Source organism: Erigeron canadensis, chromosome 3 (assembly GCF_010389155.1).
Source record: "Erigeron canadensis isolate Cc75 chromosome 3, C_canadensis_v1, whole genome shotgun sequence".
Taxonomy (NCBI): domain Eukaryota; kingdom Viridiplantae; phylum Streptophyta; class Magnoliopsida; order Asterales; family Asteraceae; genus Erigeron; species Erigeron canadensis.
In genome coordinates, this window is record NC_057763.1 from 45,578,430 (window position 1) to 45,605,958 (window position 27,529).

Here is a 27,529-nt window from a genome sequence, read left to right on the forward strand (position 1 = left end):
AAAAATCGTTTTTACTAATGCAATGTTTTATTTTAGTTAATGTACATTTTCTTTTATTAACATATTCGTATTTTATTATTTTTATTAATGAAATATGTTTTTTACACTTTTTTTTATTGTAAAGTCAGTTTCAATTCAGACGTGTTAGAGGTAATTTTAACTAACAAATCGCTGGACCTCTAACCCCCTCTTTATGGAAAATACCATGAAATGAAATCCTCAAGACTCAAACCTGAGACCTTGGGGAAAACTCACCTCCGAGGCACACATAGTGGATTTAGAAGATACCCCTGCCTAACCCACCTAAGTGGAGTTTAATAAACATTTTTAATTTAATTTAATGAAGATGTAATTGTTTAAAACTAAAACCCATAGTGAAAAGTGCCCCACAAAAAAAAGAAGAAGATAGACGGTGTGGATGTTATCGTGAAAACTAACGTGACGGTTTAAAACTAAAATCTGCTATAAGGGGGGAGGGAGCCGAAAGGTTGAACCCTCCCATCTCCCTTCAAATAACCAATCAAATTACTCCACCTCATTTCAACCCTCTAACCTTTTTTTCAACCTTTTTTAGTGGCATTTGATACTCTCAACCTTTTCTTTAAAATTTTCAATACTTATCCTTAACATTAATAATTTTGCATTTTAAACCCTTTAAAAATATAGTTTAACCAAATTATATTAAAAACTAACATTAATATTAATTGATAAGTTCGTTACACAAATATTAAAAATACGATAATGCTTCTAAAAGTCACAATTCCAACCATACTTCTCGGCAATAGCACGCTTTCGATTGAGGACCCATTCCAACATTGCCCCCGTGGCTCGATGATGTGATTTGTTAAAAAACTTGTAATCTTCATTTTGTTGCTTCGTGTCGATTAGTTGCTTTTTTTCTCCTTTTCTTCAATGTATTTTTCATAGGCTTGTTGATGCAACAATGCGTTCTCGTCTAATAATTGAGCCTTCTTCGCCGTGTACTCTTGAACAAAATCGTTGACACTTGACTTGGATGACGATTTACCAACGGGTTTTCTTCCTTTTCTTGATCGGTTATCAATGGGAGGCGATGGGTTTTCATTAAGATTCGGTAAAATTGGGTCATCATTGCTAGCCGACTCATATTGGCCTGATTCGGTTGACTTCCTTCGCTTCTCATGATTTGAAAGCTCATCTTGGACATTTTTTTGTTTCAACCACTTAGCATGTTTTTTGACCACCTCCCAAGCACGATTATGAGTAAAATCTTTGCCACTTTTTTTCTTATTGCACGCGTTGTTGAAGACATCAAGATCGTTACAACCGCTTTGCCAAAGACGTGTCTACAATTATAACAAAAAAACAACTTTAACATTATAAATTAAACAACTTAAACAATCCAAGAATATTACAAATCCAACAACATTAAAGAAATTTTAACAATTCAAGAAATTTAACAATCCAAGAATATGACAACTCGAGAATACAAAATCAATTAATATACCGCTTGGTGGTGCAATCCGTTAAACAAACCCAATGCTCCATTCAATTCCCTCCATTTTGTTGTTAGAGAATACTGGGTCCGATTTTCATTACCCATGGTTTTGTTGAGATGTTCCGAAACCCTTTTCTAAAAACAAGTAGCACTTTGTTCATTCCCGACTTGTTTACATGTAGAGATTTGAATCCACGCTTGCGCCAAAGCTTCCTCCTCATTCGACGACCAATGTTGTTTCGGGGCTCTATTTTTGTATCTTCGCTTTGGGACACCAATGTCTTGTTCTTGAACCTCTTGAACTTCATTGTCTACAATTCGAAAGTACATGAATCAATATCCAACATATACAAATAACAATTAACAAGAATCGACTATATCTATATCAATTCGAACATATACAAACAACTGAAACAGAATCGACTATATCTATTAATTACACTATATCTATATCTATTCAATTCGGCTATATCTATATCGATATCTATTCACAAGAACAACTATATCTATATCTATTCATATATCTATATCTATACAATTCGGCTACAGAATCATCCAAGAACATATACAAGAACACAAAACAAAATCGGCTACAAAACAGAATCGGCTACACAAAACAGTATATCTGTCTATCAAGAACACAAAACAGAAAGTATATCAATTCAAGAACACAAAACACAAAGTATATCAATTCAAACAGTTGGTATTACCTTGTGGCTGCACCATTTGCGTTTCGGGCACGACGTCTTGATCGTGTTCCATTTGTGAATAAGATTGATTTGGTTGAACCAAATCGTTAAACCAGTCAAACTCATTCGCACCAGGGAGGGAGTCCACACCGGGGAGGGAGTCCACACCATCGAGAGAATAAGATTAAATTGGTTGAGAAATAGAGTGTCGTGGTGGAGGGGAAATTGGTTCGGGTCGATAGTATTGTTGCGAGCTCGTCCCACTCGCATGAAATGAATCAACTGGTACGTGATGTTGTTGTGGTCGCATCATTTGTTTTGGCTGCCGATTGTGGGGGTGGTGTGATCGAACGGGTTGTTGTTGATGGCGTGCTAGACCGGGTTGAGCAAGTCCACGACCACCTTGCGTATTTGACATTGAGTAGCTCATTCTAGGATCCATGTTTTGTGTAAATATGTTTGTGTATATATGTTGATGGTGTATATATGTTTGTGTTTGTGTGATGTTATATGTATATATAACAATGGAGGAACCGGTTTGGTTAATCCGAAAATAGCCCCTAAACTTTGAAAACGATGCAACTTTAGTCCCTAAAACGGTAACTACACCGTTTGAATTATTTACACTTAACCCCCCCCCCTAACGTTCACTTGTTGCAGACGCTACCCAGCCCTCAACGAGAATCCATCTCGCCAACTCCATCTCGCTCCTCAACTCGCCATAGTGGCGGCCGTAACTCGCGAGCTCACTCCATCTCCCTCCTCCATCTCGCTCCGGCTCCTTCCCCCTAATACATAACCTTAATCTTCTTTAGCAATGTAAACCGTATGTTTCATATTTGATTCATTATTCTAACAAATAGTTTAACACTTACTTGGTGATTAAACAATACTCGAATAAGATTTATTTTATATTTATTTCAAGAAATGCTAAACTTATGAGCTAAATATGGTAGCAATGTATATAAATTCATATGGCGCATTATTAAAAATCAATAAAATAATAATATTATCATTATTTTTCAATCTCTCTTCTTGTTTGATTCGTATATAACAGTTTATAAACATTGTTTAAAAACTTTTTTTTGTAAGTTTAATATCTTTAATTAAATTATTAGTATTAACATTTTCTTTAAAAATTTATTTTGCGGAAAAAACAAGACTTGTATATATTGCGATGACAAATGGCATTAATAGAAATCATGATCATATACACACATATATATAGAGAAAAATGAGTATGAGACTGTTATGTACTTGGATGAAAAATCTCCCACATATCAATATTTTAATATTTTAAATAAATGTTTGGCCCCCATAATTTTTATGGTTTAAAAAAGGTATGTGAGGGGTTTTTCACCCAATCTAGATGCTTAACAGCTCATATTATCTTCCCCTATATATATATATATATAGAATATATAAAATTTAATATATGATTCTCATAGAAATTATATTGTAATTTGTGGATATTATCTCTTATATAAATCAAAAAGTTGTGATGATATCATCATCATTATTATAAAATAAGAATATATCTAGCGTTATTAGGTATTTTCTTATCATTTATTTATTTTTATTTAATTAATCTATAAGATCATATATAACATTAAAAATTATCTTTCTTTTTAAAGATTTTAAAATATTAACAATTATTCCTATATTTCTTTCTATTATCGGGTTACATGATTCAGTATATAAAAATCCATTTTTTACCGCGTAATATGCGGGTTGTTAAGCTAGTATCTTATAATAAAAGATAGAAGTTATAATAAAAATGAAAGCTCTTGTAGTTGTGTAACTGACTCCATTAATTAGGATGGAAAAGGTAAAATGTCGATATGAAATTCAAGTAAGGTCCATTTCTTTAAGTTGTTTTGATAGTTTTCTTTGTTCAAAATTATAATAGCCAAATACATCTAATATACATGACAATTTTTCATTTTTATTTTTTTGAAAAGCAAAAACATTTACATGATTACTTAAGCATGACACAATACGATGTCACTTAATTTGGCTTTAAAATCTAAAAGACAATAACAACACACATATGCTTTAACACGACTTTGTATATTGCGACGGAGCAAGAAAAAAATTTTCGTATGGGGCTTGGGTTTCACGTGAATTCATAGTTCTAAAGTCTAAATATATAAAAACGTAGCAATTGAAATATTGGAAAAAGAAGTAAATTTTTTTCTTAACATTAAACTTAATAAAAAATACATAAAGGAAATGAAAAACAATGTACGTGTTAAACTTGGGACATGTCACACTCAAATGAGAAAACTTATAAATATGAAAATAAATATAATATTACATTATAATATCAAGTTTCTTAAATAAAAGATTGAGAGATATTTTATTTTATTTTCCTGTCATCTACATAAGAAGTTGCGTTATTGGCGCGTTTAGTTGATAGAATGTTTTTTTAATAAATAAAATATAACAGAATAATTTTTTATTTTTTGAAGATTTAAGTGACCGACGGAATCAAATTTCTTTCCCCATCCCAAAAAATAGAGATTTCATCAAACAATGGAATATTTAAATTTTAACATAATTAGATTTTTTTTATCTTTAAACAACTAAATACACTAATGAATGAAATTTAATTCAAATTACATCATATTCTATCACAAAATCTATCAAATTCTGTTAATCAAACGCGAACAAGTACCCATCTATCCACACTATATGTTATAAGTCAAAAACACATTTTTTATATGAAATACGGAGTAGATCACTAAACAGGTGTAAAAGTTTACTGCTATGAGTACTCACGCATCCCCGCTAGGTTTGCATATGCATTATAGATTTAATAGGTTTTGAACCTAATAGTGATCAATATGTTGGTGTACAAATCACTACTCATCTATATATAATAGAACTAGTTTTAATACCCGTGCGCGATGCACGGTTTGTATTTATATGTATTTTTTCAGTATTTTTTAGTTTTTAAAAAGCTCAAGTACATAAATGCATACCAACATGGTAACACAAGTAAAAATAGCTCAATATAATACGTGAAAAAAATAACATTAATACATTAAATTTTTTTTATAAAAAAAGTAGGAGAGTAATTAAATACAATATGTGAGAGAAGGTTAACTGAAATTAAATGTCTTATTTTGACTTGTTTAAGTCTTTTTCTACGATTTTGATCGTAAATATCTTTGTTTGTGTTATATGTATTACTTGATGAAAGTTATATCAATAAAAATTACATATAAAACTCAATCAGTTCATATATGTTATATCGAGTATTAAACATAACACAAACAAAACTATTTATGGTCAAAGTTGAAAAAAAAAAGACCCAAAAAATCAAATTATGACACTTGATATGAAACGTAGGGAGTAAAAAATAATGAACTTCAAGAGAACACAACAACGGGAAGTTACATAAAACAAAGTTAATATATATCTCTATATTAAATAAAACAAGATTGTAATTACATCATCATTTTACCAAAATATCTTACATGACAACTTCAAAATCATTTTTAAAAATTATATCTTTCTCAACTAAATAAATTTATGACATCATCATAACAATAAATTACATTACTTAATTTACTATAGTTTTTAATTCTTATCATATTATTTAATAAGTATTTTTATACATATATTTAAATTATATATATATATTTTTTATCAACGGTGACAAAATTGATTAAATTAATTCATATTTCATCATTTCATGTATATATAAATTAGAAACAATTAGTATTGCATTAGGAGATCAATAGAAGATCGAATTTAACAAGGTATCTCATAATTTTAATTTTAAGGTATCTATAAATTAGGAATTAGAGTAGATTAGATCTACACTAAATATGACACATGTCGTTCAAAGCATATGTCATATGTCCTTTAAAAAATGTCTCAATCCCGTTTTAGTTTATTAGTAGATACCGGGGGAAATCAAAGAGTCACAGCTTGTTTGAGCTGGTAGAGGACCATTCACCAGTCACCAATCACCAAAGAGTATGTATGGTGGTCTGGTGGAGTTGTTAAAACATGTGCTTAGGGTAGGACAATGCCATATTTAGATTAGAGACCAAGTCTCATAGGAAAAAAAAAAAAATTGTATCCAATTAGGGGATGGTTAACTTTAGCCCGTTGGACACATATGTGTCGTCGCCTACACTACTTATGGTGTTATCACCTATTTAGAAATTATCATATCGTATAACTTTGGGGGTAATATAATACTGGCAAGTGGCAACAAACCTTTTATGAATTATCACCTATTTAGAAATTTAATAAAGTCGGTTTATTATTTGCAGAGTTGGTACAAATTAGATGAAACAATATAAATATACATTTTCGTAGGTTAATAATTTTGCAACTGGTTCATTAACCCATAAAATATTCGAATGTCGAATATTAATTCAACAAGAACAACGTAAAAAGAAAAATTCAACAAGAACATGTTTGAACTTTTTTTTTGGGGCCAAACTAAAGCAATTCATTTACCTTCCCAATTTGATTAACTGAATCATCAATGATTTCGGTTTTGCAGTTCGGTATCAAATTATGCTTCTTACGATGGATGTTTGAGCAAAAACCCAATAATTTAATTATTTATACTATTTTGTCTTCTTATTTATTTCATTATTATATGCTTAAACTATTATTGGTAACTAAATGAGTATCAGGCAATATAGTATGGTGGTGGCGACGACTATTAGTGATGGTGATGAGTGCTGGTGGTGGTGATGTTGAAAGGTTAACATTTTGTAGGTATGTTAAGTGATTGAGAGATCATAAAATAGATAAAAGAGATATTAAGGTTTTTTTGGAAAATGCAGAGCGAAGAGGAAGAAAAAAGTTTTATAAGGTGCTATAAATAAGTTATATCAAATTATGAACATTTGATCATGATTAAGATCGAGTTATTGTATCGACATCATATGGCTTATAAGGAGTGAATGTGATACTGGAGCTAAGGTTTCTCCAATACTTTTTACTGTATTTTACATTATATTATACCTTTTCACATGATTGAAAAATATATCTAAAGAATATGATTTTTTAAATTTAATATAACGATAGTGATATTAGAAACTGAAATACATGTAATATAATAATTCATGAACGAACTGCTCATGCTGAAGCTAGATTGACTCCGTGCCTATTTTTCCTTTGGCCGACAATTAGACATGCGGGATACGAGGCGACCGTTGTTTCTGTCATGCCCGGATACATAGGTAATACAGGCTAGTGATTCGGAGATGAATATCACCCGGTCTACCTCTCTAGATATATGATGATATACCATAATTTTGCTTTTAACCCAAAACATTTAAAGACATTGCATTATGTATCAAATTAATGTGAGAATCATATAATATATTAATATACTAAAGTTTAACATGTTGAAATATCATATTGCGACTCATGAAAATGGGGGGAAAAATGCAACCTAATTAACAAGGAATCTGCTCCGTGAACCATTTCATTACAGAGAATGGAGCCTTGATCAATGCTATCGCCAACTCTACTATCAAAGTTACACAAAAACAACACGGGCATAAACAGCTCAATATCAACCTACACACACAAAAGAAATCTATATATGAGGCAGATGACATAATATATACTCATTAATAATTGTCGTTTAATTATATTCTTCAAACACTATGTGATGAAGATTTAGAAAATTTTTACGTAACTATTGTGTTATATCAGGTCATGATATATAGCAAAACAACATTTGGTCCTTATTTCCGAATTTCAAGTTAGTAAACATGGTTGTAAAAATATATATAGAGTTTGAATATTCTATGGTTATATAGAAGAGATACAAACTTGAATTTGTCACAACTCACAAGTACAGGTGTACGTATAATGAAACAATGTTATTATTTCTATTATGTAATAAATAGAAAAAGAGATGACAAACCCAACGATCCAAAAAAGGATACCGATGAGGGAGAGAACGAGAGCAACAAAGGCAAATGGAAGGCCTAACAGAAACCCCAACGGCCTGCACCTACATTCATCTTCATCACCATCACCCCCACAACAACACATTCTTTTATGTTTATATAATAGTTTTCTTGATTTTTGCTTATGCTTGGTTTTGAGTGAATTTTACGTTGAATTTTTATATTGGTTTAGGCAACTAAATCAAAGAAGAAGATATGAGAGTTGACTTGTTAGACGGAGGACACAAGAAAGATCACAAAGGGAAATGGAAATCCTCTCTCATTCTTTACCTCTAATCGATCTATTGAAGGCAGGCCAGCCCACTGGGCTTATGAGAAAAGAGGTCTAGCCCACCAATATTTGGTAGAGTAATATTTGATACCATTTAATTTTTGTTTGTTAGAAACCGTATTCATATTACACTTAATGGCGGATGCATCTTTGGTTTTTCCTACAGGTTTTCGGTTTGACTTTTAGGAGTAACAAGTCTGTTGGTTTTCCCTGAATCATCGGTAACGGCTTATGGTCTACATTTCGTAGTCTATAGCATGTGCAGGACTTCACCATTATATGACGAGGTGTTCCCTGATATCGAATAACTACTCACTGTCAAAAAAAAAAAATTACAACTGAATGAAAGTCATGAAACAGCTCTTCAATATACAAACTTGATACAAATTTCTGTTGCTAAGTGCGAGTAGAAATCACAAATGAATAAAAAGATAAATAATATTTTTGACAACTGGCAGCACTAAAGACCAATCCTCATGATGAATCATTTTATATGACTATTAACAATCGCAAGTATTTCGAAATAATGTATAAAATTATAGAAAAAAACAATAATTAATCTACAACTTTTAACTTCAACAATAGATAAAGTAGTGTTTCAATATTAGTTATCCTCTAACAATAATACAATTATAAAAATAATAACACAGTGGGATGTCATAAATCATGATGTGTAAAGGTCTTGTTTAAGCCCTTCCATATTAAAGCCCAATTTTATGTAACTATGCGTATATTAAAGTACGTCTTTGAAAGAAACACTACAAATCATATTGCATTTATTCATACTTTTAGATGAGTGTGAACAAATTAAAAATTTTGTCACGCTTTTTAGTGTGTAGAAATATATTGAATTAAAAGTGTGTGGAAATTTCTCCACACTAAAAAGTATGTAGAAATAAAAGTTCATATAATTATTTTGTCACACTCTATTTGTCCACAGTAACTGAAAAAGTTACCGTGAACAAATGAGGTGTGACAAAATAACTATGAAAGTTCACACTAAAAAGTGTGAACTTTTATTTATACACACTTTTTAGTGTAGATAAATTTCCATACACTTTTAATTTAATATATTTTTACACACTAAAAAGCATGACAAAAATTTTAATTTGTTCACACTCACCTAAAAGTGTGAACAAATGTAATATTATTTGTAGTGAAATAAAAATAAATAAAAAGACTAGTTCTGTTTAACTTTTTACTATTGATATTGATGCATGTTATAAATAAATATATAAATAAAAATAAATAAATAAGACAAAAGGATGTATAACTTTTAGTATAACCGAATTTAATATACGATATACAGTATTAATATGGTAAACATGTCCAAATATTATAATGTCCGTGCACATTAGAATTTGAATAGAAAAGAAAAGCGAAAAAAAAAAATATGTACTCGTAATTAACAAGGAATCTGCTCCGTAAACCACTTCATAACGGAGAAAGGAGCCTTTATCAATGCTAACGCCAACTCTATTATCACCGTTACACAAAAACAACACGGACATAAACAGCTCAATGTCAACCTACACCAACAAAAAGAACAAAATTTTCATATATATAATCTATATTTATATTTTTAACTGAATCTCCATAAAACAGTTTTCAATAAACAAGTTCTATCTATTAAGTATTCTTTAGCGTTTAAATAAATACTATTATTAAAATGATAACGTTCATTTGTGGTTTCTTTTCATATGTGGCTAGTTGCTTTTATATATGGGATTAGTACCTCACAACGTAGTAAAGTTGTAAACAACAACTTTTCATGAATTGTCAAAATTATAATTCAATAAATTGTATGTAATGAAATTCAAATCTTATGCATTGTGTATATATAACTATATAAGTATATGTTGGAACCATATAAGCTGTCACTTGTAAATTTTTAATTGATTGAATATATACAATGCATAGGATTTGAAAATTCATTGTATACAATGCACAAAATTAAAATTTGATACACCCTACTATAATTCATGTAAAATTGTTTACATTTTGAAATATTAATCCCTTTATATTTTATCTAGCTATCTGTATGTAAAACTTTTATATAAGAAAGGCATAAAAATGCAAAAGCATGTCTACCATAAATGTATGATGTGGCACAATTTAACACAATATTAAGCTCCAATGCATAAAATAACAACCAATGATGTAAAGGTAAAAGTAATCGTTGACCTAAGTAGCGGCTGATGGTGATCAATTGTTATTGTAAAAGTAACTTGTGTAAATGTGGTTGTGTAGCTTCTTTGAAGGTTAGTGAGGGAAATATCATATATGTTATTAATAATTTCATTAATAATAATATAAATATTTCAGATGGAGAATTTAATAAAATAGGCAATTTGGGGTTACCAATTGTTGAGAAAAAATTATGGAATATAAATATAGATTAAATATTCAATAACATCTCTCATTTTCCTACAAATCAACAATCAACAATACTGTATTTAGATCGGTGTAATACCGAGAAAGAAAAAGATAGGGATATATATAAAACAAACCCGACGATCCAAATAATGACACCGATGACGGAGAGAATAAGAGCGACAAAGGCAAAAGGAAGACCCAACAAAAACCCTAATGGTCTGCATCTGCAGTCATCCTCATCTCCACCGCCACAACAACACATGTTTTGTTTTTTTTTTGCTATTATGGTTTTGAAGTGAATTTTTGTGTTGGAATGATGGCTATAAATGAAAGAAAACAGACAGAGGAGTTGACGGAAGACACAAGGGAGGAAAGAAGAAAATCCAAAGAAAATAAATACCCATCCATTTGACTGATCACAACACCTTAACCACTAACCCCACTCTTGCCCAATTGAAACTAATACTAAATTCGAAGTAGATGAGAGAGTAGGTTTTTTATTTTTGTATAAATTCATCTTAATAAGTACATAAATAAGGATTTTCTCGAACACAATGATTAAAAATATAATTAAATATTTTTGTTAAGCTTACTATAATAAATTAACAGAATAATGATCAGTGCATCGTCTAGCCTATTATCTCTTAATTAATAAATCTAACAAAAATGGTTAAGAAACGTGGAGAAACGCTTTGGAACCAACGGGATGGTAAGCTACAAACAATGAATACCTCCCTTTGGATTATACTAATAAGAGTCTACATCAAATTCGAACCCGAGATCTATTTATATTGTATAATTCTTTATAGTGTGGTCTCATACTCTCATTAAGCATTTACGATGGGAAAATGATACCACCATATCATTATGTAATTATGTTATCGTTATGTTATGTTATGAAATGGTAATAGACTAATAGATAAATAATATACAATTATACATGTCAAAATTTAATGTTTATCAATTGGAAAATGTTCACTTGTTATTGAAAAATGAAAATTTGTATTCAAAATTTCAAATGATACTATGTATTGTATCTTAATAATAGCACATTGTTTACCAAATCAATTTGGGACAAGAGCAAGAATATATGTTACACAAAAGTTTTGAACTTATAAAAATACATGATATCTTTTTATTTACTTCAGTTCAGACAATTTTTTTTTCTTGAGAAATTTTAAATTCTAAAATTTAATTTGGACATTAATAAATAATGTACGTGGTAATGTAAACAAAATAAGTAAGCACCCAATCCCGTTTTTTACGGATTTTGGGTTTCAATAACTCAACGATGTATGAAAGAGATTAAGATGTAGACAGTCTTATCTCTACCGCAACGATGTAGAGAGACTATTTACAGGGTTTATCTACGATAATATAGCCATAGGACATCCAGCATTACAAAAAATGATGATAAAACTCTTAACGTTTATTTTCCGAGACAAGGGTGTTAACCACTTATCAACCTTATTGACTAAGTTAACTAATCTGCGTGGCAATGTATGAAAATACCAAAATAATAAATAAATAAAAATCCTAACGTGAATCTTGTTGACTAAATTAACTAATTTAATTTAATTAGTTAATAATTGATGCTAGTCTGGTTGGTTAGTGGTTAACGTCCATAATTTGACTAATTAGTCCAAAATTTGGTTAGTAAAGTCACATGCATTAAGCATTTAAAAAATATATATAGATAATCACATGCACTGTATTATTCCCATTCATATTACAATATTGTAAAGATCGACCGATACAGTTGATTTTTCCACATTAGCTCGTCTAATAGTGGACTATCGAGACGAGTTTGTCATATATAGATTACAAATCAGTCAACATCACAGACTCGGTTCAGCTTTGGTCATACTCGACGTATCGGTCAAGAATCAGCTAGATTTGGTCAAGAATCGTCTAATCGTATTGGGTCAATAAAAGTCAAACTTCTTTCTTTTAAAACTTAAACATTTTATTTGATTTTAATAAAAAGGTTATTTGATGAATTATGTTAACATTTGTAGACAATTGTGTTTAAATCGAAGAATAATATTAATGTTTCTAGTCAATTACATTATCGCAATGTACCCAAACCCATCCATTACCATTACCAAATGGTTTAGTGACAAAGATTTATACTTGTTTATAATATGTATTCGAGTTTTACTTAAGCATATTTAGTGATGGTCACAAATTTTTTCTTCCAAATAAATTAGGGATCTATTTGACAATGACTTATTAGCGCAAATCTTGTTAAGATTCACACCTTAACAAAAAAGTTATAATTCGGTACGTTTTGTCTAACAATTTAAAAACTAAGCCCATGTATATATGTCATTGACGTGTAGGAGAAAATTAGAAAAAAATATTTGAAAGTTTTTAAATCTTTATTTTTTATTTTTATTTTTTTTTAACTTAGAAAAAAAAAAAAAAAATCCAATCTGGAGATGTACTACGTCACAACTTTAAATTTGTTTGCCATTTGTTATTTCTTTTAACGGCATATGTTTTGGCTGCTTAACGTTTAATCGTTTTTCAGAAACTTACAGCGCTTCTTAACTTATTAAGTTATTATTACTAAACCTTTTTCTTTCAAATTTGTTGGGTATGCCTACCAACTGTTTGATAAAATGCCCAAAAGAAGAAACATACTGGTAATGGTTTGACAAGTTTATCCACAGGCATATAGCTGTACAAAATCACACAATATTCTCATTTTTAACCTCACTTTTTGTTTTAATGTATTAATTGAGGTACATTCACTTGAGATATTTATAGTAACAGGTCTAGAGACTAGAATTCGTGGTATTTTGGACCCAACTGACCCTTTAGGCAATGCTCAACTGTTATGTTAGAAACCGATTCGAAAGTATGACCATTTACTGGAGACATTCGGTTCTTACCAAGGAAAGCATTTGATCTTTTTTCTGGCAATGCCATCATGGAAAAAAAGGTACTTTCTGTATTTTCTTTCTAGCTTTTTAATCGCGGTTTCGCTGTTATTTGATATATGTTTTAACTTCAAGAATGTTTAAAGTCGTTATCGTCAAAAAAGTTGCATAAACTTTCTTAGAAAATGCGGTTAAGTCAGTGAACATATTTTTGTGTTATATTATTTTGTAGTCCATATTTATACCTTCAGTCCCGACGTCAACTAGAAACACATGTGCACAAAACCGGCTCAACCGTTAATCATATACTTTTGCTTAAAACAATTTAGTTAAGAGCCTTTATTAAACAAAAACATTGTTCAGTGACTTGACAACAAGTTTTTAACATGTATGTGACTTATTTGATGGTTTCCTTTCCCTTCATGCTATTGAAGAAATCAAAGGAAAGTTGTAAGAGTTGATTAGCTTTGCCATCCGCTTCTGCATTAGCAATTTTTTCGTGGTCTTAAATCCTTGATGCCATCGTCGATAAATCCATGTTAGCAAAAAGAAAAGTTTGAATAGATATATGCAGTAGTACGTTGCCAACTTTTATTATCTACTTTTGGCATATATATTTTTGAGTTCACTTATATGGATTTAGGAATTAGGATTGTTTCATAAAAGTGTTGTAGTAAGCATCAGGAAGAAATGACATATAGAAGAAGATAATGACATTGATATGACTAATTGATTTATTGTTACAATGATCCAAGCAAAAACAAATTCAACGAGCAGTTGTTTTACCAGTCATATGTTACTTGGCTAGATAGAAAGAGACGTATTGTCTTCATATTCTACCTAAAAAAAAATGCCTGGAGTTATGTTCCTGCTGTATTCTTAAACTACATACCATGCTTGAAGAACCAAAGATAGGAAGGTACGGGAAAAAAAAAGTTCAACGCACAGACGTGCGGGGGTTAGGACATATTTGGATTTTTCTTGTGGTGTTGTGAATCTGGACCTCCTGGTGCTACTTGGTCTGTCCCACTTATTGATCTTCGGTAAACATGATTCATTTTAGAAAGATCATATCCCAAATTTTGAAAAATCTGTCTGCTGTCTAAATTTTTAAGACCACGATAACTTTCTGCTTCTGTTTTGCTTAAAAACATACAGGAAAGTAAAATGATAAACATTGAGATATGAAGGGAAGCTGATTTTGTCATGTCGATAGAACGAAAAATGAAAGGGATGACTCTAGTGTAAGTTTAAAAGAAGATATGGTAGATGGTGTATGGTGACTAACACATTATGAAACCTGAGCTTAAATACTTGTTCAAATGCAAGTAAGTATTAAAGAATTCAACTTTTTGTTCATAGAAAACGACGTACATTGACAGCGAGGTTGTTGATTATCCTCCTCATATTGGATTGACTAGGAGTGGAAAAGACAATAAAAACAAAGAGATTTTGGTGGATAAATAAACAAAGATAGAAAGGGAAAATCTGAAAGCTAAGTTATACACTCAATAGTTGAAAGGTTATTAATAGCTTATCCTATGATATTTTTCCACTATTACTTAAAGACTTTTAACTTATATGCCAGTCTTGATTTTTCTTAGTTTTAGTTTCTTAGTAGTTCATTTTCTTTTGAATGAAATATTACAAACATAATTGTTTGTAAATGATGTATAGAGACATTCATTTGACAAGCAAATTAAGGATACATGTGATTAATAGAGTGTCTTCATTGTCGAGTAATCTTACTGTATTGTTGGTCATCCTAGAGTTCCTATTTTATGAGATCCCATTGCTTGATAACAACAAATACAAACTTATATGGTCTCCTTTTGATAACTTTCAGTTATGGTGCTGAAGCCATTTACTCAATCTCTTAATATTGCCAATATATATGGAGATTAGTTGTCTTGTAGTCTTCATTTGCAATCAATAGTGGAAAGTTTAAGAACACAAACAAAAACGAACAGAGCAAATGGGCAAAGTTGGCTTTAGAAGATAAGACAACAAGATACATTCATTTGCCATCCTATTTATTGTTTATTATTTTATTTATGTTTTGATGATTGGTATATCTTTTTGATCTCGGTTTGCCACAGAAATTAATTATGCCCTCCTGACTGTTAAAGATTGCCTTTTGACATCATAGAGGATATTTCACTTTAATACAGATTAGAATTCCATAATTGTATAACAAATTCTTAGTGGTTAGGTGCTCTTCCTAGTAGAATGTACTAAATCTTTGTCGACCCCCTTTTTAAGATTGAGAATATTTGATAAAATATGATTGGGAGGCTGGGCTAGATTAAATTGTGATGGAGATATGGAGTGGATATGACGACAGAATAGTTAAATTCATTTTTATTAACCATCATGGAACTTTGACAGTCTATCATCCATCAGTTGTTGGCTTCAGAAAGGAAATATTTTGGTGATGTACTATGGAAATAATGGCCTTTAGACACAGTGCTTAATCATATAGGATGAATAATGATCAAAATAGATATTTTAGTACTTGAATGAATTTGGAAAATTGTATGTTTCTAATTTAATCCAGCTAGGAGAGTAACATGCAGAAAGCTTGATTTTCACTTTTGAAATAGCTTTAATTTTAGCTTACTGCATAATATGAATAACTGTTTAAATTCATAATGTGCATTCAATATATTACATTACATCCTCGGTACCCTATGCTTATTTAACGGTTTGACTTCTTTCATATCTGAGTATTCGTTTTAAACTAGTCAGTAGTAATTATTGAGTAATATTATTGCTTTTTTTTTTCTCAAAAAAACAACCCAAGATTGTTAGCCCGACAACGAAAATCAACTAACAATCAAGAATAGCAGTCTAAAGGAGAAATTTAGAGACTCTATCCTTTTGTTTAATTAATGCAAATTCTTTTGGAATTTGTCTTTTTTACGGAAAAAAGGCAATCTTCACAAATAATGGCCTTTTGGAATTTGCTTTTTTTTGTCCTTTTGTTTAATTAATGCAAATTCTTTTGGAAGCTATCATTAATGTTTATTTTATTAAGAAAAAAGGCAATCTTCACAAATGTCCAAAAATTGGCATAATCTATTGGCCGTACAATATCCACTTAAATGTGTCCCTAATTTTCTTATGTCATTTAACACAACCAATCTATGACCGCTGTCCTAAATTCCTGATATGTGAAAAAACAGCTTATTCTTCATGAAAAGAAATGGTTGAAAATGAGTTTAATGTGTTTTTTCTTCTTTATTTCCAGTTATTCATGAGATATTTTCAGCAGTTTTAAGCTTGTTTTAGTTCTGACTAGGAGGATATGAGCTACCATTAGGCTGAACTTAAGTTATGTGGTAATATATTTGACATCTGAAACATAAAGTTATGGAATTCTTATCTATTGACCTTTCAATCAGCTACAAAATAAAATTATAATGAAAGGGCGTTTGGACTAGCAGTATTAAGTCACCTATCTTAGGTGTCCCTTATCCAAGTGGTTGAGGATTCTGGCACTTGGAACAAAGGTGTACGATTTAGAGGGTGTATGAGTTCACTATTTAGATATATTAAAACATTATATTTGGAGCTTAAGTTTTCTTTAGCGAATTGATGTAGTTAAATTCTATTTGATTTTTTCTACCTTGATAGTATCATGAAAATCCACCTTTAACTTTCATGATGTTTGTTGCTCTTTTTAAATAGGCACTACCTTGTATGTTTTCAGACATGAGTGCCATTGTTTTGTGTATCATATTGCCCCTAGTAGTTACAAGATTTTCTATATTGAACTTTGTGGACTTCACTTTCAAGAGTCGAAATCTTTGATTGGTTGGACGGAAGGTTAGATGATAGTCTGGATGAAGACAACATAATGAATGAAACCTCGTATGTCATGGAAATCAAAGTTCAAAGAGCCAATCTTTGACAGTCCTTTTATTCATCTTTTCTTAAAGAACAATGTGTAAATGCTGTCTTCTTATCTTTTAGATATCATATGTTGAAGTAAAAGCCATTGTTCTAAAGGGTAACAATAATGATTGGTACGGTTAATAATTAACAGATCTGAAGAATCGTATTGAGTGGACAAATGACAAATCCACCTTCTCTTAGAACTTAACTCGTAAGAAAATGATTAAATTTAGATGCAGTATGTGTTTGATTCTTCTGAAGATTAGCTTGCATATAGGTTTAATGAATAAAAATAACATTTAATAAAGTAGTTTAATGCATTTTTTAGAAATATATTAATTTTTTCTTCCTTTATTCATATTTCAAATTGCCGATTAGTTTTCTTATGATACTTGAATAATAATATCATCTTTTTTTTCTTCTTCTTGTATACTGCGGTTCCAGGTCTGGAAGAGACTAAAGAATACCTGATCGTCAAGTAATTAAGGTAAGTCTTAGCTCCTTGAATATACTGAATACCCTACTTATGATGTGCATCATTTATAACTTAGTAAACCAAATCTTCCTGTACCATATGATTTGTTTAACGTAGTTGCAGATCCTCAATTGATTATCAATTATAGTAGCACTATGTAAATCCAAGGAAATATGTCCGAGTTAACTTAGTGTCACGAAGGGGTCTTTTGCATGGCAGTATTGGGCGTGACTTATCATTCAAGATGTTGTGGGTTCTAGTATCATTTGAGACAATTGATGTAGATAATAGGTGGTTAGGACTTCGGAGTGTAAGTCTTTTCTTTCAAAAAATAACTAAAAATAACTTGGCGTCCTTAATTATTGATGAAATGTTGATTCAGACTAGTTGTGTTTTTGTAAAAAAATTAGTATTAAATAAAATAATTTCCTTATCTAATTCTCGTTAGTTGACCCCTCTTATTTTGTTTTTTTCCAACCATAGTGTCCATTGAAAAAGTTAATAGACTTTAGTTTATAGTCCCTGCTGTATCCACTTTAGAATCGCCAAACTTTCTGATGTCATTTTCATAAAAAACTTTTTAGTATATGTGACATAGGATCGATAAGCACTTCTCACAAGCACCCAATTTTACGTGCATGAGCATGCACTTATGGAAAAGCACTGTTCTATTGGGGTTGTACTCATTTTTCTTATAGTTCTGTTTTAAGTTAATCATTGTATCAACTAAAATGAAAATACAACACCGAACCAATTCAGACTTGTAGTTTGTTTGCAAAACAGTAATTAGTTGTCTAAAAGTGTTCATTCATGATATAAGTGTTCGTTTTTCATATTCTCAAGTATGTTAATTGTTGTTTAGGTCATATTTTTAGGGCAATTGTAACATGATGTTATCATCACCTAGCTTTCTTCATCATTTTGGCTATCAAAAATGAACCATTGGTAATAATCGAATTTTATCGACAATGTATTGCTTATTGTTCAGTTTCTTGCTATATGTGTCTGTTTATCATTTTAGATGGAATTTATATCTCGAGGTTTTAAACAATTATAGATTATAGATGAAAGGCACTGAGCCCTTCAATTCAAGAAAAAATCATCATTTTGATTTAGTATCCACGGCACTTCATTACTATGAAAATGCTATTGTTCGTGTTATTGATCTTTATAGAAAACTTAATGACAAATGTCTTAGAACTTTTGTTACATTTGAAGTTTAGCTATATGTGCTGCAGTATAAATGTATACTGAGAGTTAAACAGAAGTCGAATCGTTAATCATTTCAATTATATTTGCACCAAAATATTTCCCATAGTAAAATGAGGGTACATAAAACTTCCCCATAGTAATATAAGGGTACACAAAACTTTCTTCAGGGAGTGAGATGCCTGGTAGTGCACCAAACTCTCTTCAGCTTCGTGGACTCTGTCTGCTAGTGATGCTGACCATCTGGTCCCCCGGGGGATACTCTAGCCGTGTCAATCATTTTCCTCCTATTATAGTTCTCCAGTTTTGACAACTCTAAAACTAAATCATTCAGAAACTGGCTGCTATTCAGCCCTCTCTCCATACCCCTAACTCCGCGATAACTAGTTGTTCTTAGACCACTTACATTTGCAAATAAAAGTAGTAGAATGCACATTGAAATAAGCTTAGAAGCTGAAGTAGCCATTTTAGCTGAACTGTTAGTTAATGAGTATAAATTCTTAAGCTTATTGAATGAGTGTTGTATAAATGAAGTTGAATATATAGTGCATCAACTCTAGGATGATGTAAAGAAAATAAATTGTTTTATAGTAAACACACAAATGAAAACCTCATATGCCAAATAGATATATGATTTTTGGGTGGGTATGTATAGAGTGACTAATCCAGCATTGTTCCTAGTCAATATATTTGTTTAAAGTCTTCCCCTTTCCTGCATACTTTTGGATTATCATTCTTGATTACATACCAATGCCTTGTTGAGTTAGTCATCTATTATAACTATTGAGATCATATTTATATTAGCTTCACAAATGATCTTTAACATTGATCATACCATACTTTGACTCTTAGAAATCACTACAATGTTCGAGTTGCAGAGGAATAAGTGTAGCTACTGTTATTAGAGGACAATACAAGTACAAAACTGTATTGTTAAATATTCTTAACAAAATCCAAGCAAAGGTGTCGTCAGAAGGTACTAATTTGACTACAGAAGTCTAAGTTTAAGGTAAATTTTCTATCCCTTTTTGTTTTTAATAAAATTATGCAAATTGATGTGTATTTGTATTAGCAAAAGATTTGAGATATCAATATACTAGAGCACTTGGATTCTTTTTGTGCGAAAGGTCAAGGCACTTATATTCTAAGTTTAGAAGCTGAAGTATAGATTTGTGAGTTTAAGTTCTAAAGCTTATTCAACGAGTGTTATATAGCTGATCGAGCTGAATCTGTATTATACTATTATGAGATTCAAAATGTTACTCCAGTGTATTTTCTAAGTTAGAAATGTAGCTATTACGCGACTTGTAATTACCAGTTTATCATTCAATAATGGTCTATTTTACCCTTGTGAGGAATGCATTCTTCAAACTTAACTTTGTAAAGAGAAATATAGATCAAGGGTATTTTAAAGAATTCCAAAAGTAATAAACACATGGAAAAAACAATATCTTCCATTGTGTGTCTTCATTGCTTCTCCAGTGACATTGTCTCAAAGTTGTCTATCTAGTCATATTGGAGCACTTTAGCATATATCACATGATAAATCTTTGCATAGATCATAATCTAAAGTAAACTTTGTATTCTAGTACCAAAAGAAGCCATCTTTCCGTCCCTCTTTTGATGAATCTAGTTGCCACATGCATACCAAAGCGTCAAATGTCACTTGACCTTGCCTTTTCCAAGAGTATCATTTTACAAAAGATTCAAAGCGTGTCGTTTAGCTGTTTCTCTCATCCAATTTGATTGCCCAATTCACAATTTTTTTCTAATTTCTTTGGGTATTTGCAGATCGCTGATGGGATGCATTCGTGTACCAAAAGCACTAGAGGACACTGCCGACAACATTTTCAAAGTAAGTTGAATACAGTAATTGGATAGGGAAACTGGAAGCCTAATCATAGTTTATCTTCATAAAAAAGTTTACTACTTTTTTGTACGTTCAACGGTCAACATAGTATTAACAAGAATATTTTCTTGTCTTAGATTACTTTATATATGAAATCCATTGTAAACATGTGATCTTATGTGGAAAGAAAAAGTGGAGTTCAAATTGGATTTTCCTATTCCAATATACTAATTTTTTCAACACTTCAATTTTCAAGAATCTAAGATATGGTAAAGTTAATGAGCTGGTAATTTTCATATTTACTCTAGTTAATATAAATTTTAAATCTTCAAGAAGTGGATTATTTATAAAATCTTTAAGAAATGGATTAAGTTATTAATGATATATAGGGTGAGAAAAACCCATACATAAATAACCGGTTACAACATGTGTGTGTGTGCAAATATGAAGTATATGATGTATATAAAATAAAATGAAAAAGATATATAAGTTCCAAACAAGGAAGGTGGTATACTAAATATGAAGTATAAACATGTCATGAATCCATATGAAGAATCATTTACCTAAGTTAATATTGACCTCAATATTCTTCTAAGCGTGGTCAAGTTAATAACGATTTCTCTAATCTATGAAACATGGGTTAAGTAATGAGGATATTTCTTTTCTTTAATCTTAAAACACGGGTGATGTTAATAATGTTTGATTTAGTATAAGGTTGTGAGTACTTAAAAGCTTATGGGTAGAGAGAGACGGGTTATTTGAGACCCCTAAAAAAACAAGAACTCCTCTCCATCCTTTAGGGATGGCAACGGGCCGGGTATGGGTTGGGTTTAAGTAATTCCGGACCCGGACCCGATTAAAAATCCCAGGCCCGGACCCGACGGGTTCCCGTTTACTTACTAACCATCGGGTAACGGCATGGGTGGAGCTAGTAGGGTGACTGGGGGTGCTTAGCCTCCGCCAACCATTCATGTTTTCCATTGCAAGACTAGCTCATAGTAGGGGTGTTGAAAATAACCAAACCCAAATAACCCGATCCAACCCGAATGAGTTTGGGTGAAATGGGTTGGGTTATTCGGTTTACGGGTCGTCATTTGGGTTAACCAAAATAACCCAAAGCTTAATCGGTTTGGGTTACGGGTAAAAATTCAATAATTTGGGTCAACCCAAATAACCCGAATAAGATGTTTGTTTCTTTTATATATACTAATATATAACACATCAAATTTGTTTAAAGTATATATTCTTGAATATTAACGATAAAACAACTATATTTTCATTCAAGAATTCAAAGCAAAATTATATGTGTTTCAACCGTTTTGGATATAAAAGTTTGTTAATCTAAATAAATATCAATATTATTTAAGTTTTTGAAATTGAATTTACATTGTTGCAATGTTGCAGAACTAACAAATCTTTTTAAGTTGCACGTAAATTCATCAATCGCGTTTATATGGGTCACCCAAAACCCGACCCAAAAAAACCTGAACCCGAACAACCCAAACCCATATAACCCGAAGCTTATTTGGTTTGGGTTATGGGTTGATTTATAATTTTTCAAAACCCGAATAACCCGACCCAAATAACCCGAAACCCAAATAACCCGACCCATCAACACCCCTAGCTCATAGCCAACTAATACAAATATTTTTTTGAAGCAAGTCACCCCCAATCTATAAATGTATGACTTCTAGTTATGACAGTTCAAGTAAAACCTTTACATTTGGTTCATAAAATTAAAACATTGCAATAAAATCCTATTTCACTTAACATTGTATTAAATAATTATGTTTTTCACATTATATTTTAACAACGATCGGGAAATAAATATGGTTGAGCTCCCCTCAACGTGAAATCCTGGCTCCGCCTCTAGGTAACGAGTTTCCCCACGGGTAATCGGGGATCCGTTAGTTTATATTTATATACATATAATATATCTATATGCATAGTACATACGGTTAACTTTTGTTATAATAATTGTTACGAGAACTCTACTTTATTATAATAACTAAATTTATAGTTATAAGAGCTTAGTTGTGATGTGCGAAAATGCAGTGACAACGGTAGCCAAATGTTGACACTTTCATTCAGTGATTCATTCATATTAATAAATTCTAGAAATATGAATATTTATATATGATTAACTCTTAAATAATCAATTAGTATTTCATACATTTATATATCTATTGAAAATAAAGTTACTAAATATTATAAAATGTAATATATACGGATTGGGTATACGGGTTCGGGGCGGGTTTCGGGTATACGAGTCGGGTATGTGGGTTTTAATCTAAAACTGTCCCCGTCCCCGGAAAAAAAATCTAATATCATCCCCATACCCGGCCTAAGACCCGTTTACCCGGACCGGACCCGGCCCAAAAATATCGGGTTTCGGATTTCCCCATCGGGTACGAGTTTTTTGCCATCCTTACCACCCTTAGATCAAAAAAACTGGATGGATCAGATTAAAAATAAAAAACCTCTCTCAACATTATAGGGGTATTTTCGTCAGTTTTTTTCTCTCTTACTTTATTAAATTAATAGAATTCTATCTAATTCCCTAAAAAACTTTTATCTCACAAATCGTAAATCGTTAGACGAAAAGAAAAGCATGGGTAGTTTTAGAATTTCGTCATCTTTCATTAGAGATGCGATTTTTGACGACTTTTTAAATTTCGTTTTTTTCCCTCACGTTCATCTTACACATGTGTAAGTTATTATTCTTTGATGTCCTACACATGTGTAGGATGAACCTTTTAGTGGTTTCCACTTGTCCTACACGGGCGGAGCCCGTACGGCGCCTGTACCGTATCCAACTACCACCATCTTATGGATCGTCGCCTATCAAATCCAAACCATTCCCAAATGCGCATGGATTCCAACCCCTCTACAAATGCTTCGAGGTAGCCTACCCCCTTAAACAGGCAACGCCCGTTCGGCTAAGGGCTACCGCCCGTACCATATCTAACCACCGCCATTTCATGGATCGTCGCCCATAAAATCCAAACCATTCCCAAATGCGTCCGGCTTTCAACCCCTTTATAAATGTCTCTAGGTAGCCTACCGAGAAAGGCGAAGCCCCCCTGAACGGGCAATGCTTGTTCGACTAAGGGCTGCCGCCGTACCGTATCCATCCTCCATCTAAATTAAAAAGTCGTTAAAAGTATATATGATAACTATCTAATGAAAGAGGACAAAATATTAAATGAACCTTTTAGTGGTTTCCACTTGTCCTACACATTTGTAAGATGAACCTTTTTGTGGTTTTCACTTGTCTTACACGTGTTGGATGAACCTTTAGTAGTTTTTATTTGTCTTACACATGTGTAGGAACGTGATGAAAAAAAAACCGACATTTAAAGAGTCTTCAAAAAATATATCGAGTCGCATATCTAATGAAAGCGGACAAAATTTCAAGACTACCCATGCTTTTTTTTATGTCTAATGGTGTACGATTTGTGAGATAAAAGTTTTTTAATGAATTAGATAGTTTTATTAATTTAATAAGAGGAAAGGGAAAGAGAGAGAGAGCTGGACAAAATATTGATTTTTCATAATGACAAACATGCCCTTCCCGATCTTCATGAATGCAGGGCTGAGATTGGTTCTAACGTTATTTTTTTGTAGTGGTTCTCAAAATAACTCACCCATATGGGTAGAATACTCATATATTTATTTTTAATCCATAAAATTCATGGGGGATTAAGTATTTATTCATTAAACAAAACATATTTAAAAAATTAGTATGTAAGGGGTTCCAAATCTAAGTTTAAGTGACGGATAACCTTATATTCACTTTCCCCCCGTGTATATCTAGAATTCATATTTTCACTCCTTTATAAAACAAATAATCACTTATCTTTAAAAACTTTTTATATTTAAAAAACTTAAAATACCTTTAAATTTCAATACTTTCTCAACGTATACGTACACTAAATCCACTCAAAATACCCTTAAAATATTTTTCAATCTTATCTACTCAAACTATATATTCTTTTATTCATTAATTTAAACATTTTCACATAATATACTTATAATATCTTTAAAAATATTATTTACAACATACAATCTCAACTCTTAAAATAACTACATTATCCTCATTTACATCAATTACTTTTATGTTAATAACCACGCTGCTAACATCGTCATCATTGCCGCCTTATTGCACAGTACCCTTCAAGTGGGTTCAAAATCATATCCTTGAAATTTAACCGATTTCATCTTTTACACACGGGTCTAGTTAAGATTTCCTTTTTTTTTTTTTTTTAAAAATTATTTTTAATATCAAATTACATGAGGAGCATATATATAATACAGAGTTGTCTATCTTGGAGAACATAGGTATTTTTACTATGGATATTCCATATTAATGTAGCATTCCTTTTAATAGAAAAATTTAAGATATTGACCCATGTTAATAAAACTTCCATTATCGGATAACTTTTAAAGTTAGCTAGATGTTTAAGTTGCTAATTAATAGGAGAACTTTTAAAGCAGATCTCGATCAAGCATTATTGCAAGGGTAGCTAAAACAATAATTGAGTAATAGTAATCATCAAATTAAAGATATATATGTGCTTTGAAGAGCCGACTGTTTTGTTAAAGTAATTTGATAAAGTCGTAATTAAGTTGTAGCATCGATGTTTAGGAATCTATGTGGATCCTGCATCAGAAAGGCAACTTAACTAACGCTTTGGTCTACATGACATCCTAATTTCTTATCAAATTTTTAGTCTCTCTATCGATCCGTACACTCAAACATAAAAGCGATAAACAATGAAATTTACGTTTTGACTTTAAAAGTCAAACTAGCTTACATTTAGTGACCAAACATGTCGTCAAATGTAATTTTCTTTTCAGTGTTGAATTTTATTCCGTTCAAATATAAAACATATATTATATTGATGGGGACGTCGACATTTTGCAACGGGATGTCGTCGCCGGAAAAGCCGTAAGTTTTCCCATAAAAAAGTTAGCATAGCTTAATTAGTAGAGATCGAAAGAGATCGACTATAGCATACCTTATATATAGTAGATCGCCAATTGTGCATTGGGCCAAAATCATATAAGCTAGAATAATCAATTTAAGTGTAGGCAATTAATAATCAAATCGAGCATATAATTAATACATCAGTGACCGGCCGGCCAGCTGGCTATATATATATATTGAAGCTAGCGAACCAAATTAAGGTCAATTGCTAACAAGTTTATTTGAACGTACGTGTAAACTACCTAGATTCATACGTACTAATTAATTAGCACGATAAATACTACTCGTATAATCAATAACATACTATGTATATATGTATATATGATGCATTGGTTGAACCATCCGTACGTACGTGGAACAACCATGGTGTATATAATTAAAGATTATTCGTGTAAGACTTACATACGCCCCATATGATATATATCAACTATTATTATTATTATTATATAAATGATTCGAGTCATTACATATATATAAGTGATCAATGTACGTGCATGACTAGCTATATATATATGTGTGTGTATGAAGTTAATTAACACAAAACGTTCATTTGGCCTACCAAAATTTAAGTGCTAATTATTAAGCTAGTGATGATGGGAGTCGGGTCCTCCAGGGCTTGTTCTCGTCGGGTAGTTGTTGATCTTTTTGTTTGTAATCATGTCTCGTTCAAATTGTTCTTCAAATGCTCTTCTAGCAATCTCTATCTTTCTAACACCAATGTAATTGACATTGCGGCATCCACTTGACGAGATCAATAGCATTATTATAAACAAGGAGGCGAAACACGTTGCCCTACAAATCGATTTCTTCATTCTAGTTTTGTGGTTTCTAAACTTGCTACATGCAATTCGATCTTGTTTTGAGTGTACGTTGATATCGATGGATCATATATTTATATATACATGTGTACATAATTAAAATATGAGTCTTAATTAATAATATCAACTAGCTTGGTTGAAAGAAGATGATTCATGACATCAAATTTACACGTAATTTGATTTAGTGATTGGAGGCTGATCATAGTTAGATAAGATCGAGATTAATCATCATAGTTCATTGGTGGGGTGTTATGATGTTGATATGTAGAACTATCAAATTTTTGTTTTATCCTAGCTAATAGTAGTTGACAGCTAGTTAATTTGCCGAAACATTTTTATTGAGCAACCCTCGAGCAAAGGTAACATAATTATACAAATTCATAAAGGAAAAGAAAGGATGCATGTCAATTAAATTTATAAAACGCATGGATTTTAAAATGTCCTCGATCTCTTATACGAGTACTAACAAATATTTCTATTTCTATCAATAAATATATAAAGAGTAATGTTATTAAAGACCAATATTAGGTTTGTTTTCTTTTTGAAAAAAATAATAATAAGCGAAGTCAAGACATACTAATAATAGTAATATATATTAAAAAAATAATATTAATAGTATATTCCATGTAAGCATGCATG

General features: G+C 31.2%; 2 protein-coding genes and 1 long non-coding RNA gene across 3 annotated transcripts; 1 reads left to right on the plus strand and 2 right to left on the minus strand.

Annotated features, from left to right (window-relative positions):
• Nucleotides 1-7,548: 7,548 nt before the first annotated feature.
• Nucleotides 7,549-8,323, minus strand: LOC122594690 (signaling peptide TAXIMIN 1-like). Its single transcript, XM_043767115.1, has 2 exons — nt 8,075-8,323; nt 7,549-7,722 (listed from the first exon to the last, which is right to left on the minus strand). The coding sequence occupies exons 1-2, from the start codon at nt 8,203-8,205 to the stop codon at nt 7,599-7,601; spliced, it is 255 nt and encodes an 84-aa protein (XP_043623050.1). The 5' UTR covers nt 8,206-8,323; the 3' UTR covers nt 7,549-7,598.
• A 1,317-nt stretch (nt 8,324-9,640) lies between these two features.
• LOC122594318 (signaling peptide TAXIMIN 1-like) lies at nt 9,641-11,150 on the minus strand. The gene is made up of 2 exons (XM_043766797.1): nt 10,902-11,150; nt 9,641-9,920 (listed from the first exon to the last, which is right to left on the minus strand). The coding sequence occupies exons 1-2, from the start codon at nt 11,027-11,029 to the stop codon at nt 9,797-9,799; spliced, it is 252 nt and encodes an 83-aa protein (XP_043622732.1). The 5' UTR covers nt 11,030-11,150; the 3' UTR covers nt 9,641-9,796.
• Nucleotides 11,151-13,391: 2,241 nt separating this feature from the next.
• LOC122594047 lies at nt 13,392-21,286 on the plus strand. The gene is made up of 4 exons (XR_006322913.1): nt 13,392-13,714; nt 17,994-18,036; nt 20,086-20,242; nt 21,025-21,286. It is a non-coding gene; the product is annotated as an uncharacterized LOC122594047 (long non-coding RNA).
• The last annotated feature ends 6,243 nt before the right edge of the window (nt 21,287-27,529 follow it).